General features: G+C 32.2%; 1 protein-coding gene across 1 annotated transcript; it reads left to right on the top strand.

Moving 5' to 3' along the window:
• Nucleotides 1-5,434: 5,434 nt before the first annotated feature.
• On the top strand, nt 5,435-11,001 carry LOC113518258 (uncharacterized). Its single transcript, XM_026903091.3, has 4 exons — nt 5,435-5,592; nt 7,450-7,471; nt 8,941-9,001; nt 10,338-11,001. The coding sequence occupies exons 1-4, from the start codon at nt 5,538-5,540 to the stop codon at nt 10,518-10,520; spliced, it is 321 nt and encodes a 106-aa protein (XP_026758892.1). The 5' UTR covers nt 5,435-5,537; the 3' UTR covers nt 10,521-11,001.
• The last annotated feature ends 6,057 nt before the right edge of the window (nt 11,002-17,058 follow it).

Here is a 17,058-nt window from a genome sequence, read left to right as displayed (position 1 = left end):
AATCCAGAATCGAACTATTTAAATTAAGAATATTAGAAAAGTAATCAATTCTGTTCACCAGTTCTTAGGTGCTTGCTAACAATAGTTATACTTGTAGAAATTATAACATAATAGTATTTATACTTTAGCGACTAAGTTTTATATTATTGTAAATTTGATTTACAGTGATGCTTCAAACCCTGGAAATGATGCTTCTACACCGGTAATTATTACTTTATTATTTGTTTTTGACAAGTAGGTTCTTAATTTACTTGCATTTTTATGCATATAAAGTTTTTATGCAATTAAAAATGATAAACAAGCTGACGGCTAACCTGATGAAAAACAGTAAACGTTGCTTACACTACTTCACCTTCCAAAAGTTGCTTATTTGATCCCTGCACAATATAATCATTTGTATTTGTGAGTATTTCTATTTCTATGTTTCTGATTATTGTTTCATCATCATCATCATATCAGTTTTTAACTGTCTCCTGCTGAACATTGGCCTCCTTGAGAGGTTTGAAAACCGTACTACTACTAATAAGTAATACTACTGATAAGTAGTTGTCACGCTTAGCAGGTGGATTGGTAATCGCAGTTAGGCTTAAGAGATGTTTTAAGAGGGACGCTACTGCCCATCCCTCCCCTTCCTTAGTTGCCTCTTATGATACCTACGAGAAAGGAAACAGTGGCCTATTCTATGCCGAAACCACACAGCCTATTATATTGTTTAAGTTTATAAATACTCATATGTACACAAAAAATGTATTTAGCAATGTTGTTTAGTAGATATGTACCGTAAATACACGTCATGAAGAGCTACTAGATGGAGCTGTGTTATATACTATATATTCAATTTATGATTATTCTTTCATTAAAGTAGAACAGACAGATTAAAATATGGTTAGATTACCTTATTAATAAGAGTCTTATTTGCCATTATTATTTTTTAATTTTATTAATATTTCTAATCAATTACAGGCAACACTGAATGGTGCAGACCAGCCTGCTGATGGTAGTCACTTCCAATCCTTCTCGTCAAGCTCGCATTCGTCAGAACAAGTAGTCGACGGCAAGGTGGTGAGCAAAGAAAGCGGTGGACGTGTCACCAGTAACATCGACGGAAAGGTTGATGATAAAGTATTTGGAAATTAAACGAAAGCCGGCCAAATGTTAATGATATCGATATTCCTGAGATTGTATATTAAGTAAGAATTATAAAATGCGCACTTAAAATATTCTGTTTCATTGTCAACCAACCTTAAAAATGAGTCATTCGATCCAATTCTTTAGCACCATTTTAACCTGTCTCTGAAAATAAAAGTTTCAATTTATTAGTTTTGTTTGTACTATAATAATTATGTATCATTATAATCTGGCTGATCATCATGATAATGATTATAAACGAAATTTATAAAAAAAATTCAATAAAAACTATTTGAAATTTCGTTCATTTTGATCCTTAGAATAAAAATTTGTTGTGATATTAAATTTAATTTTACAGATAGATTTAGAGAATGGTATTATGGAGTCGACTCCATTGCTGAAAAAAGGCCTTCCCTATATATTACTATAAATTAGGTATTCTTAATAGATGGCAATATATTGGTAATCCCGCTTACGCTAACGGCATATGCTGGCGGAGCACTAGTAAGATATGATAGATGAAGATGAAAAAGGTCAATTAGCTCAACATAGTGATTTCCAAGTCCGCGAGGAAAGCGACCTGACAGGGTATACTAGAACTCATTACTAAGGAGGGAAGGGATGGTTAATAATGGGATCTAACAACCCCATTACTAACAATATACCTTATCAGGTCGACCTCCACATTGTTCCCCCTGGAAACCATCGTGGTTAATTCTTGTGAAATTCGTCACGATGGGCTAACTGACCTGCTTTCATCCTCATCTGTCATCTATCACTGGTGCCCCGCCAGCGTATACCGATAACGCAGGCGGGATAACCATTCCATTATCATCCATAAAAAAAAACCTATTACTAACATTCCTCTCCCTCCCGCTATAAAAAAGGGTCCTAAGCCACCTGCAATCACTGTCTATAATACATTTGCATTGAATATTTATTTTGGTGAAGGTTTATTTTACGTTTGATAGTGCAGAGTAGCTACTTACTGACAATCTTTTTACCCCATCACTGGTTTTTAGAGTAAATCAAATTTCATTCAAATCTTTGGCAAGAAAATGCTTGTATAAAGTATTCGAAGAGTTGAAAGTCTAAATAAACTTTAACGATTACTATTACAACGACAGCCACCTCTGAACGAAGGGAAAGGGATTGTTAGGGATTCTAACAGCTTCATTGTTAGCAATGTACTCTAACTTTTTCACGTAGTTTTCCCTGAAAAACTTAGAGATTAAGTTTTGATGAATTCAGCACGATGGACCAACTGACCTGCTTCATCCTTACCTATCATTCTGTACTGGTGCCTCGCCAGCATATACCAATAGCACAAGTTGAGTTACTATTCTATTATCTCCCATTAAAAAATCAAATCGGGAATCTAGTCCCGAGATGTTTTTTTCCGTCTAGTGCAGAGGCAATAGTCACGGGTGGGATTATATAAAATGATTCCTAATTTTTAACTAGTTAATATATTATTGTATGGTCTAATAAATGAAATACTTATATGAGAAAGTATTTATATAGAAGGTTTAAAAAAGAATAAATAAAATAAAAAATCTTAGATTAAATAAATATTTTAAGGTACAGAAATTATATACTCTTGACTTTTTTCCGTTAGCCAAGTCACATTCGGTTCTTAGTAAGTTTTTACTAGGTGAGTGGGGCAAATTTAATAATAATAATATTTATTTCTATCATAATAGTACTTAATTTATACAATTTATAAAATAAAATATAAAAAGTAATTATAACTTAAAAAAAAAGGTACCATATTACAAAAATCAGATACAAAATCCCAAGTATAAACATAATGTCTAATATGAATTCACTGCATGATTTTCAGAAAACATTCAGTTTTTCATAGCATTGCATTTCTAAACATTACATGATTTTATATTCGCAATTGTATCGAGATTCTATATATATGTTTATAAGTCGATTTAATTTATTATATAGAAGAGGGCCTAAAAATATATAATGCCATTTAACAAAAGGTGATGATGTTACAGTTCTCTTAAACACTATATTTGCTCTTCGACGATTAGTAAACATACAGGATCATAGAGATTGCATATGACACAGCACAGTACAGATTTAAAAATAAACAGTTTCCGCACAACTACCACAGGCAAATTCGCGGGATAAACTAGCTGTGTAAATCATATTTTTAAAATATTGTAAATACATAACGTTGTATTTGGGAATCCTAAATTATTAATAGATTCATAAATTTACCTCCCGGCAATTCGGTGATGATTTTATGATGATGATTACCGGCAATGGGATTCGAACTCATACTGCTGCAACATTGCTTTCCTAACTGAGCATGTTCCCAACTACACCACTATGAATAATAAGTAATACTGTCAGTTGGTAAATCCTATTAATATAATACCATAAATGCAAAAGTTTGCAATAATGATTGGATGGATGTTTGTTTTTTCAAGCAAAAGTAAAAGCTACTGATCGGATACATATACACATAGGATTTTTTTTTGCATTGATTCACGAAGGTGAAACTGCAGGATACTTGTTAGTCTTTAAGAGTGTTTTATTTTTGTAATAATAATTAGTTTATTCATCTCCACAAATTACAATATATGTACAGATTATTTACTTTATACAAAATAAAAGTATCGTATTTTGTGGGAGATCTGGAGCCTCAACTAAGTCGTAACTTGTATCTATTTAGTTTATTAAACCCAACTTAACCCCAAGTCTTTAATAATTTAATTATTTTGATGCAATGCTATATCATCGTAGTCATTATTTGCCCACTTCTGCACATAGGCCTCCTCTATAGACTGCCATAAGGAACGGTCCTGAGTCATCTGCATCCACTAACTTCTTGCAACAATGCATTTCAGGTCATCTTTCCATTTAGTGGGGAGAGGGGGGGGTTTCACACTACGTTTGTCTATATGAGGTCGCCACTCAAAAATCTTTCTTCCATTGCATGAAAATACAATATGCCTATGATAGTGAAATTTTCGATAAATTAGGTATAACTTAATTATCAAGTGTGGCCATACGCAATGAATATCGTAAGCAACATTAATTTTGAAACATTCAAGTTTGAAGGCAATTGTTACTATTTAAAATCAAGGGAGCTGTCAGTTTGTTTGTTGTATAAAAGGATGTATATCCTTTTATTCTACTGATATGTAAATAGGTAAGCTATTTGCTACCTGTCGCTTTCTTTAGAATTCAATACTTAGCTCTAATTCTGTGACTTACACACCGTCTTAGTCAGTACTTTGTTTTCTGTTGATTGACGTCAGTGTAAAAAGGGGAATGGGCTAATTAGGTCACAAGTGTATTATATTAGTGATTTTATTTTTTTATTATTCCATCTATAACAAACACAGGCGATATTGGAACTAAATGGCATTTTTCTTGACGATGGGTAACTATCTGATGGTGTAATCTTGGCCTCTTGGAAATTAAGGAAGTGCTTAGTGTGGGTATGTATGGTATGGGTTGTACTTACGTTAGTACGGTGGTACGTTAGCACAAAGCCATTAATCGGGGTCGTCCTCTCATTTAGACGCGGTGGCGGTGACAGTAGAAACAATAAAGTATAAGTACGTTGTCTCGATGTGGTGCGTTGGAAGACTATAAGTGTATCCTTATTATTATATAAAAAGGTCTTGTGAAAATATATTAGAATATTTTTTTATGTCATTAAATCCTATGCCATATATCCACATAAATACATACAATAAATAATACTATTCCATCTTTAAACGCAATTAATCTGTTTCTGAATAGGTAATTAATGTAATTATCTAGGGATGAATATATACTATGAATAATAAATATTATAATGAATTATTATTTTTTAAAGTCCCTATTATTCAGTGGTTTAAAAACCATACAATAATAATAATAATAAGCGTTCATATTTTTTATTACTGTTGTTAATTTAAAATGAAATACGTTAATAAGCGTTCATATAATTTAAGTTTATTTAAGTTTTTAGCTATAATTTTAATTTTAAATTCTATAAAAATCATCGCCAACATTATTATCATATCAGCCGTAAACTGTTAAACTGCTACACTGCTAAACATAGGCCTCTTCCTATTGAGGGGTTTTGCCAGTTGCCACTCTTGGCACTTAAGCATCAGCGGCGGAGAGACGTTGCTACCAATTCCTAAAGCATTAAATTTCCTTAGTCGCCTCTTACGACACCCATAGGACAGGAAAGGCTCTATTTACTTATAAAAATGTATTTTATAAATTTTCAGACTGTTCCAATGTCACCAATGTTCCTCAACACATCAGTATCACAACAACAAAGAACCAAGGCCTTTTTAGTTCGTCATATAAATTAAGCGTTCGTTCCATATTTACCATAGCTTGATAAGAGTTTGTACGAGCCGTAACATATTATATTTGCTTCAAAAATGAGCCGATTAACCGTTGTGTTTGTGCTTGCTACATTTCTCTGCGTTAATATAGGTATTTATATTAAATTAATTAAAATATTTATTTAAAATAGTTATAATACTTATAAAAAAAAAACATTATTAGTTATTATTATATGTGAAAGTGTGTTTGTTTAACGGTTCAACCAATTATTATAAAACTTCGCATACTATGTGTATTTGGGATGGAGAAGAAAAATAGAAGATAAGAGAGTTATTTTGTTGTGTGTATATGTGTTGAACGATATCTTTGCTGTGTTTTGATATTGTAATATATCATTCATTCTGTATTATTTCATCTGATTAAAGTGGTGACAGTATAGATACCATTTCATATTATGACACCTTATAAGGGCAGAATGACTGAATTAGTTTGTTCATGAATCAAACCCGGGATCTCATTAAATGCAAGCAATTTCATCGCAGAATTTGACAGTAGTATAATAATTTTAGATTTTATTGCATAATATTATATAATAATTAAAAATTATATGAGTCTGTTTTATTGTAAGATGTTTTTATTATTATTTTATTTATTTACTCATAAAAACATTTTGCAATAACAAGTAGATTTTGTTCCAGCAACAAAATCACCGACTTTGATCGTGACAAAACCAATTGTTTTGGTTTACTGAACCGATTTTGATGCAATTCGATGCAACTTTTTTTTTGATGTCGGTTAAAAGTAGTGGAAGTCAGGACAAGTATTATTATAAAGAATATCTTTTAATTATTATGATAAAGTTAGATAAAGATTTCACAACATAATCACTAGTTTTTGTTTAAGATTTTGTTCAACAAAAACGTAACTAAATACCAATCCTGTCTATTTACGTCACTTAAAGCTCTTTCTTTGTTGCTAATTAGTGTAAAAAATAAGTAATATATTTGCTTAATGTATTGTAACTGGTTGTATGTAATGCACCTACGCATGGGATCGTCCCCAATGACGGATCATATGTCAAGCAAAAACTATTGCATGCAGAGAGCTATAAATCGCCACAATAATATTTCTTTGTAAAAAAATATAATATAATGTAATTATTATAATGTAAATAAGTATAAATAAACAAACGACTTGAAAAGAGGCTCTCAATTTGATGTGTATATATGAACCACTCTGTTTACGATAAAAGTTATCCGATTTTGATGATTCTTATAAATTCTTTACTCTTGCATTAGTTCCTTATTAATTTTATAGTGATTGCCACTGCACATGCACTGCACATGCATTGCACACACTTTTATTATACGGAGAAAAATCCTGACTGGCGAAGTAAAAGTACACGTACTTGAGGGCACACGTATCCCATTCTAAATTCAAATAATTATTTATTTAACTTTTTATTGCAACAAAGACAAAAATATGCAATGACAATTAGACAATTCAAGTGAAATATGGTACAGTAGCATAAAGTATAGATTAAAATATATACCTAAAGGTACTAAAGACGCTTTTATGGCTATGGCTAATTATTTAATCATTTGAATATTGATTTTGTTTCAATTGATACAGTTGTTTTTTTTTTTGCGAAGTAAAATCTACTCGTATTTGCTATGAAGTCCAGTTGTTAAACACTACAGTTCTCAACCGACTTCAGAAAAAGAAAGAGGTATTCAATTTGGTACTATTTTTTTTTATGTTTCTTACTTTTTAACTCAAACAGTTATAAACCGATTTGAAAAATTATTGTTATTTAAAATGATATATTTTCAGATTAATTCTATAGAATTTTTTTAGAAATCTATTCAATAATTTAGTTTTTAGGTCACTGTTCAATAACTGATCGTGCCACAATAGAGGCCGGTTGTTTTGTGGACCAGGATCTTAAGTTTGCTTCTATTTTATAATTTTGCTATATTTTCACTGTTTTTTTTTTTTATTTTTCAGCTAATGCAAATGAATTTCCATTGTAAGTAAAACATTAATATAATTTTTAATATAATATTATTGTATTACACTTTATCATAAAGGCTGATCCTTTAACTGTCCACTGCCGAACATAAGTCTCTCTCTTGGGGGGACAGCTACTAGTTGCAAACAGGCTTTGGAGATATGTTAAGAGTGACGCTGCTTAGTCGTTTCTTACTACACCCACCCAAGGAAGACGTAGTCTATTCTATGTCTGGACCAAATGGCGAATTTATTACACTTACTACTACATATTTCTACTGGAATGTAGTAATACCCCAGTCATTTCATATATAAACTACGCGATACGTGCTTGTCACAATTACAGAAACAGTGCACACCTGTAAATATGACTATGTGTACGTCTGTAGTTATGATTAGCGCGGAAAAATTGTGTTTGTGTGCTGACGCGTGTTTGAAAGGGGGTGAGGTCAAAGCAGCGGGCGGCAGGGAGTGTCCATACTGTACTTTAGTACTACAATGTTTTAATACTATTATGTTAACACTCCATTTTATGTTTAATACCTGAAAAGGCTGACTTAAGGAAAGTCAACACCGCATATCAGATAAGGAAAACTTGTAATAAATATCGCAACTTAATATTCAGCTATTATATCTTCATCTCAAAGGAAATATGTCCCCGTGTCGTCATGTGTTCCCTTTCTTTCGCGTGGGTGTCGTAAAAGGCAACTAGGGAAATTTAATGTTCGAAGGAGAGGCAGCAGCGTCCTTCTTAAAACATTACCAAAATCTAATTGCGGTTGCTAACCAGCCTGCCAAGCATGTTTGTATGCTGTATTTCATAGCTTTACCCGTATGAATCAGTATATAAAGTATCCTATGTGCTAAGTTAGGATATAACGTACCTTACCTTTAACCAAAGGGAGACTGTACAAAAGTCGTTTGCTTGGCCACCTCTGTCCATTCGCGTTTCTACTGTGAAACAGTTGTGTTTGCATGGCTGTGTTTCGGTTTGAAGGGTGGGATATGGCGTGAATTTACTGGGTACAGAAGAGTAACACCTGAGTCCTCAGGAATGACAACGCATGGGGGGTCATGGGCGAAACAGTATACTCTGTTATGTCCATGGTACTGCTCATGTCTATCGTGAAGCAGTTGTGTTTGCATGGCTGTGTTTTGGTTTGAAGGGTGGGATATGGCGTGAATTTACTGGGTACAGAGGAGTAACACCTGAGTCTTCAGGAATGACAACGCATGGGGTGTCATGGGCAAAACAGTATACTCTGTTATGTCCATGGTACTGCTCATGTCTATAGACGACGGTTACTACTTTCCATCAGGTGGGCCGTCAGCTTGTTTGCCATTCTAAGTTGAATAAAAAAAAAATAGTCTATATTTTTGTAATTATGTTATATGTTTACATAGATCCCTAAACCATATACCCGTATGAAACCGGAGCGACGTTAGTATTAAATGTAAGTAAACATTAATGTTTATTTTGTTTCGCAGTTTTGGAGGAAATTTCCCCTTCCCGTCATTCGACTTTCCAAAGATCAATATACCCAAAATTGTAAGTATTTTTTTTTTTAACTTGTAATTGTATATTTATTTGCTATTTAAATAGATTAATAAGTTAATCTATGGAAGGGACCTTTTTATAAAATTGGCAATGACGCTTTAACATAACATTCTACCAATATTTTTTTTATCCTAACTTTTGGTGGATTATGCACAGGTTATCAACAAAAAAAAAGTACTTGTATTATTATTATTTTTTTAATTTGTTCTACATGCAACACATTTTTAAATAACTTTTTTAAATAATTGGCCAAATTTCGTCGAATTCGGAAACATTTTATACCTTCAGGGGTTAAAAGATTAAAAGTGATAGTTTGAGTGATAAAATCATTTTAATGCTTGTTACTCGATCTTGTTTTACCGGCTGAATGTTTTTGAATTAGAATGAAATAAATGAAATTTGAAATAGGCAAGTTGCGGAATACAGAGAGTATTTTAATATAGGACTTCTGTTTGTATTCGAAGTGTCATTAAAAATAAACCCCAAAAATATTTATGGTTGCCTTAAATTATATAGTTGCATCTTAGATTATATAGATAGGGTGTTTCCATAAAAATGTTTCTAGAAAGCGGGTCAACTTCTTCATACAATTTTGCGTGATAAATAGTTACGAGTGATTCCTTTATAACTTCTATATTTATTTTGTCTTATAAATTTTGCACCTTCTTAATGCGTACAAAAAAATATATTTATTAAATCGTTAAATATAGATACGTCAAGATACATTGTAGGCGTAAGTTAATGTAAGAACATTAATAAAAAAAAACGAGTCAGCTAATTGATAATTAGTTGACAAAAAGGTGCCCCGTTTTTTAAGCTCGATGTTCTATCTACATAATCTAAGGGTTGCATATATTCGATTACCATTTTAATGAGCTCTTTGCAATCGTCAATATTTTTTTCTATAGAGTCTAGACAGTCTTTTGCTGTTATATTATTTTTTTTTTATTAAAACGTGACTATAATAAATGATATTGCATCGTGAACAGTGTTATCTATATGGTTTGTTTTCAATGTAACTTCTTTGTTTTAAGATTTAAATATACCTACCGTATGGTAGGTAACCTATATGTATTATAAAATTGTAATATTACATTTTTTTTATAATATTTTAAATGTGAAAAATAGTTTGTTTTTTATCTCTTTGCATCTGAAAGGCTTAACCGATCGTTTGATATATGATATACACGTACTATATGGAACTACTTTACTTTATTCCAGTCATGTTGATACATATCTTGGACACATAGGCGAAGCTACAACGATAGTCCGTCTTCACTTGATTTACACTTATCAGTAATGTTTTTTTTTAATTTCCTAATCATAGAAGCCCATTAACATCGATGACATAAAGAACCTGAAGCCGAGTGATGGTGGTGTCGTCAACGGTGCTGCGGTATCCAGTTCTTCCACAGTCGAAAACGTCAATGGTGTACCTGTGAGGAAACAACAAACACGAATAATCACAAACGACAACGGACAAGTCAAGGAAGTTACTTACGATAATTAAAAACTAACTATGCAGAGTTTTTGCTGAAAAATCTTTAATTGTAATTAAGAATAGAAAACAATTGAAAATTCATTTTACCATAAACATTTTGGTAGTTCATAGACTTAGCAACTATGACGGTAGTTTATGGTATGGTTACGCAAGACTTATAATTTTCATGTTATGTTCATTTTGTTCAACTATATTCTGAAATATCTGAAATAAAGAAATAAAAGTAAAAGGAAAAAAGGAGTATAACTCTATGAAGTATTACGCGATATAAAGTTACGAATACTTTCTAAACACACTTATAAAATCTAAGTATTAGCTTATAACTAATATATTAATATCTTTCATATAATTTATAATTATTTGATTCCAATTAATAACTGCTAATGTACTGTGTATACCTATATTGAGATTCAATTATTTTATACATATAATGTATTAAAAACATATCATGGTTTCAATTAATGATATATTAATAAATATTAATTCTGTATGTTGCATTATAATTATTTCAATATTTTTTTTATACTGAGATGGCAAACAAGTGTACTGCCCACTTGATGGTAAGCGGTTACTGCGGCTTATGAATGCCTGCAATATCAGCAGCATAAAGCGCGCTTTGTAGATCCTGAAAAAAAAATCCTCTTTACCCATTTTTTTAAAGAACCCCATATTATGTGTTTAGTAATCATTCACTCTGACTCGTTCGTTCGAGCTCTCTCGCTCCCGCCATTCAGCACGTATAACACGTCGTCACTTAGTATATATATGGTATATTTATATATAGTTTAAAGTAATAAATATTCAATATTACTAAGAGCCTTTGGATTTTACATCCACTACAACCTGCATACCTTAGTAAGGTATATACTACACACTATGGTCTCTTGGAAAAATCTCGACAGGGAGCTCATTCCATAACCAGAGCGTTAGTGTGAGGAAATGTTTCTGAAACCGCGTTGTACGCGACCATCCATATTTTAAGGTGTTTCCTATATAGGTATGAACTTCCTATCGATACCTTCTTATAAGTTTTATTAAAACTGGCTATATTTAAAGAAACTATTCAGGGTAAGGGCTACCTCAGCCCATACATTAGTCCTCCAGTCATAGTAAAAACTAAAGTTTTCATGCTACGACACACATGTGTGACTAAAGGGATATTTTGTCCGTGGACAATATGTTCATCGTCTGTCCGTTTTCATATGTCAATTACCTCAATGAACAACTTTGTTTTATTTGAAATTATAAATGATGAGTCTTTTAAGACAAAATTAAAATAAAAATGATAAATACCGCGCCATCTTTAGGTATGAAGTGAGACTATGATTCGAATTTGCTCTTCACTTCATGCTTATTTGAAATGTAGGTAAGTTGCTTTAACATTTTTATTTGAAATTTAGATATTATTAACACAGATGTCGCCAGCGATGATATTGATAAATTATTCATGCGTTAGTTTTGCCTTCAGATCCTTTTTCCGTACTGATTGGTGGTAAACCTAAATTAAAATGGAAACCACTATTATCGTTCTCTATCAAATCTATATTCAAACCAATTTGCTTGTGGGATTTTTTTTAATGGATGAAAATGGAATGGTAACCCCGCTCGCGCTATCAGTATACACTGACGGGGCACCAGTGGAAGATGGTAGGTGAAAGTGAATATAGGTCAGTTGGCCCACCATGATGAATTCGACAAAAATTAACCATGATGGTTTCCAGGGGGAACCGCGTGGGGGTCGACCTGAGAGAGTATATTGCTAGCAATGGGCTTATTAGACCTCATTACTAGCAATCCCTTTCCCCCCGCTTGTGGGATAGGCAGAGATAACCCAGTGCAAGTATCTCTCTTAAATGTATCTCACATTTTTTTTAATTTTACCATTTCATAACTAGGGGAGGCTAGGGGGAAGGGATTGTTAGTAATAGGGAGGTAAGTCTCCATTGCTATCAATATACCCTATCAAGTCGACCTCCCCCCTGGAAACTATCGTGACTAATTAATTGTTGAATTCGTCACGATGGACTAACTGACCTGCCTTTTCGTATATCACCTCTCACTGGTACCACGCCAGTGTATACCGATAGCGCAGGCGGGGTTACCATGTCATTTTCACTCATTGAAAATAAACTATTAGTTTAATTCCAATGAGTGAAAATATATTATTAATAAACATTTACTTAATAAAGTAATGTATATAAATGATAATAATCATCTGTGCTTGAATCTCTTTAAAATGTTTTTGCTCCAGCAAAATCCTTGGAGTCTCTTCTGCTCTTACACTGGTAAAAATGTCAAGGTTGCTTGAAACTAGTTCGTAAAAAGTAAGTATATAAATCACAATTATTCTAAATAATATTGTAAATGCAAAAAATAATTTATCTTAAATATTATATGATAAAAATTTATTGATTTCATTTTAAATAGTTAGATTCTTCTTGCTATGTCCTTGTAGATCATCATATAAATACACTATGCATATGTATATATAAGTAAACACTATGATATTTTATAATAATGCAGTAAAAATACTAAGTCGATACTCAGTTTGTAAACATGTTGGAATGTTTATTATCGTACTATGATGAAAATATTGTAGTCATTTGTTAAAATCAAAATTTTGTACACGGCTGGATTATATAGGATACATTTTATTTTAAATTCACATTCGTGAAATCATGGCATACAATTAGTATGTAAACTATATTCGCAGTAGAATTTAAACATTATTAATAAATATCAAACTACTTGTTTACTGTAGAATTAATCAATGCGTAGTATGTAATTGGATTAACTATTTAAATTAATTTATTATTCGTTCATAAAAATAAAAATACTATAAAAGTTTTATTGTCTTTTTTTGCAATAGTTACCTATCTATTTTTCTAACATACGAATTTTAAACTTCCATATATTAATAGATGAATGAAATAAGTAAAATTAAAAAAGATAAATAATGACTAATTTCAATTAATTCAATAATATAATAATAAGAATATTCATCATAGATATAAAAGTTACGTTACAACAATGAAATTAGGTACATTACGTTTCATATATATTGAAATTGTAAAAGAACTAGGGCACAGCGAAATACAAGTAAATCTGACCGATATCTCGTTCGACATTGGAGCCACCCGAACTAACATTGTATCTCCATTTTACAAAAAATCCCAGCCACATACTGTTGTTCTAATAGTGCTGTGTTCCTTCGTTGAATAAAGTAACCAGAATTCTTTGGGGAGGGGTTGTGCTGGTATCAGGCGACGCAGAGTCTGGCGAGAATTGTTACCTCTAAACGACTCTAGACAATAAAAGCAATGTGCTCCTATTGTGTGCTTACGCGTCTTTTCGCACTATCATATTCCACAGAGCAATTTGTGTCCTACTTGAAGACCACTCTCGTGCACCTTGTGCCTAAAAAGGGAGATAGATCGGATTATAAGCCTATTGTCATAGCTTCACTTCTCAGCAAGTGAGGGAGCATATTAGCAAGACATAGCTCTTTGGATAGTTAGAAGATTATGTTTTGTAGAGCGATCACCAATACGGTTTTTGCTATCATCGTTGAACTGGTAATCTTCTAGTATACCTCACGCACTGCCGAGCTTTTGCCCTATATAATATAAATAAGGTGTTTGCTGTTGGTCTAAATATTGCAAAGGCTTTCTATTGTTGACGACAATTGCTCCGATAGCATGGGCATTAATGTCGACATTTCGCATGGCTCTATGCTGTCCCCAATGCTATTTTTGCTGCTTATAAATGACTTGCTGGCTACGGTTGACATTCATTGTTATGCGAATAATAGTACTAGAGATGCATACTACACGTGCCGTGCGAATATCCTTCAATTAATTGTGGAGACTAACCGCGAACAGCGTATGTCTGAATTTGAGAGTAGTGCTTTTGTTAATCTTCGACTGGGAATGACTAAAATTTGTCCAATTTAACATGTGTTTTTGTTTGTTTTATACAACTTAGAATGGCAAACAAGCTGACAGCCCACCTGATGGAAAGTGGTAACCGTCGCCTATAGACATGAGCAGTACCATGGACATAACAGAGTATACTGTTTCGCCCATGATACCTCCCATGCGTTGCCATTCCTGAGGACTCAGATGTTATTCCTCTGTACCCAGTAAATTCACGCTATATTATATTCACGCCCTTCAAACCGAAACACAGTCATGCAAACACAACTGCTTCACGGTTGAAACACGAATGGGACAGAGGTACCCAAGCAATCGACTTTTGTAAAAGTTTCCCTCTGGTATGTTGTTACATGATAACTATTATTCAATTCGGGAAATTATAAACATAGCGCAGGCGCCTATGACAATAACGTGGCGATATTTTAACAATACAACAAAAAACATATAAAGACTTTTGTTCATGTCGTAATTTTTGGCATCAATAGAGTCAGGTCTTGTATTGATTAAGACTAGACACACACGTGTCAATAAAATGTCAAAGACAGATTTCTGGTTGTTTCTAGATTACTGGCTCCACAAACACGCCTGTTGAGTACCTGGTGACACCTGACAGCCGTGTCTGATGATCGGGTAACAATAATGTTTTGTCTGCTTGCGTCTTTAGTAAATTTAATGACGTAAATATCTACAGCAATAGGTAATATCGTGTTACGCTAAGATTATACACATATTTAGGCATAAGATTCTATAAATAAGTTGGCGAATTAAGCTAGTTATTACATTATGTCAAATAAAAACATAATATTGGAATCCAGCTCTGCCCTTTGCATAAATGTCAAACGAATAATAGGTTTTTGCTACCTACAATATACATACATAAGTTAGAGAGAGATATGGAACAGTAATATCTAGCATATAAAACATATCTTCCCATACATTTCTTTGAAATTTTATATTTATATCACTCTGTATTATATTTCGAAGCTAGTTCTCAATATAATTAAAGTGAAAATTACCCGATATTTTATTTTGCTTGGTAATTCAAGCAAAATAAAACACCGGGTAATATTCGCAATTGAAAATTTTTTAATCAATAACATCTAGTTAAAGAGTCTCTCTATAAATATTTCCATAAAAACAGTCTCAACTTTTTTTTTTATCTTGTAACTGATGGCTTTTAACCATCATTTTATTTATTTTTATCATTAATATCCTGCAGAGTTTCATATAGTATGAAAAACTATGTGACAGCCAACAGCTGGCTGATCATTTACGGCCCACTTTTTAATGCCCGGTGCTATATCTAGAAGAGTATAAATTAAGTTGATTGCTCATATATTGCAGGCTCTTTATTGTTTACTCATTATTTTTATTATCTATTAGCTAAAAGTTATATAAAACACAATTTAATCTTTATTATTGTGATATAATTTATAGAAATCTTTAGAAAGACAATAAGTTTGCATTTATTTATCGTTTATTCCTTCTATCATAAAGATATTATAAATGCGAAAGCTTTTAACTTGTTACTCTATCACACAAAACCTATTTTAATAGCATACCTATTCGTGTATCAAATTTGTAATTTGTAAACAAATTTGAATGAAATTTGATACACGAATAGGTTATTTTCATAAGAACATAGAATACTTTAGTACTGATTTACCCAAACTAATGAGATTCAGCTAGCTTAAAATAAAAAAAAGTGCAGTATTTTTTTCTAATATGCTTATTTACTTAATGGTCGAGGGATGGGCAGCAGCGTCCCTTTTAAAATATCCCCAAAGCCTAATTACAATTTCCAACTCACCTATCAAGCATGGCAACTATTGGAAAAACTCCCTTTATATGGATGGCTTCTGTTCATCACTAGACAGTTAAAAGCTGAAATGATAATAGGTACTTATTTCAACAAATTTTTAAAAGCTGTACCGGATATACAAGCTTAATGTATTATGTAAGCCTCATTTTATGTATTTTAATTAATGATCCATATAATGACGTACAAAAGTTTTAGCTTAAATTTATCTGATATCCGGAATATATGCGTAGAGTAGCTGATTACTCGCCCACCTTACTTTTCGAGTACTATGTTATTTTTCATTATGGTATCAACACACCCCACACTCTGTGGGGTGTTCTGAACCCTTTATCTTTTTATCAATGCACATGAAAATCTGAACTAAATTAGGATACTTAGTAGTTTTTACAAAAATATTTTAGTTCTTATTTTTGTTATTTAAATGATAATTAACCAACCGTTAAATATCCACTGATGAATGTCTTTTCTATAAGAGTAGTTTTGCCAATAGTTGCTAAGCTTAGCTGGCGGATTGGCAACCGCAGTTAGGTTTTTGTTGATATTTTGTGCTAAGTTTTCTCTTAAGTGCGCCTATTCCATCCACTTTCCTCTATGTTATTGTATTTCCAATAACAAATATTGGAAATGTTTACTTCCACAACAACACAATATGAAAAATATTAGTTTTCCTATCATATTGTATGCACAGCGCCTATTCTTGCGTATATTTTTACTACACGGTTGTAAATACAGAAAACATATGTATATACATGTTTGATACAAATAATATTCAAATCTTTTGCGTCAATAT

The sequence above is a fragment of the Galleria mellonella genome, unplaced genomic scaffold (genome assembly GCF_026898425.1).
Source record: "Galleria mellonella isolate WM207_F2 unplaced genomic scaffold, CSIRO_AGI_GalMel_v1 utg171, whole genome shotgun sequence".
Classification (NCBI taxonomy): Eukaryota; Metazoa; Arthropoda; class Insecta; order Lepidoptera; family Pyralidae; genus Galleria; species Galleria mellonella.
The sequence above is the reverse complement of the archived record's forward strand: the minus strand, read 5'-3'. Positions and strand labels throughout refer to the sequence as shown.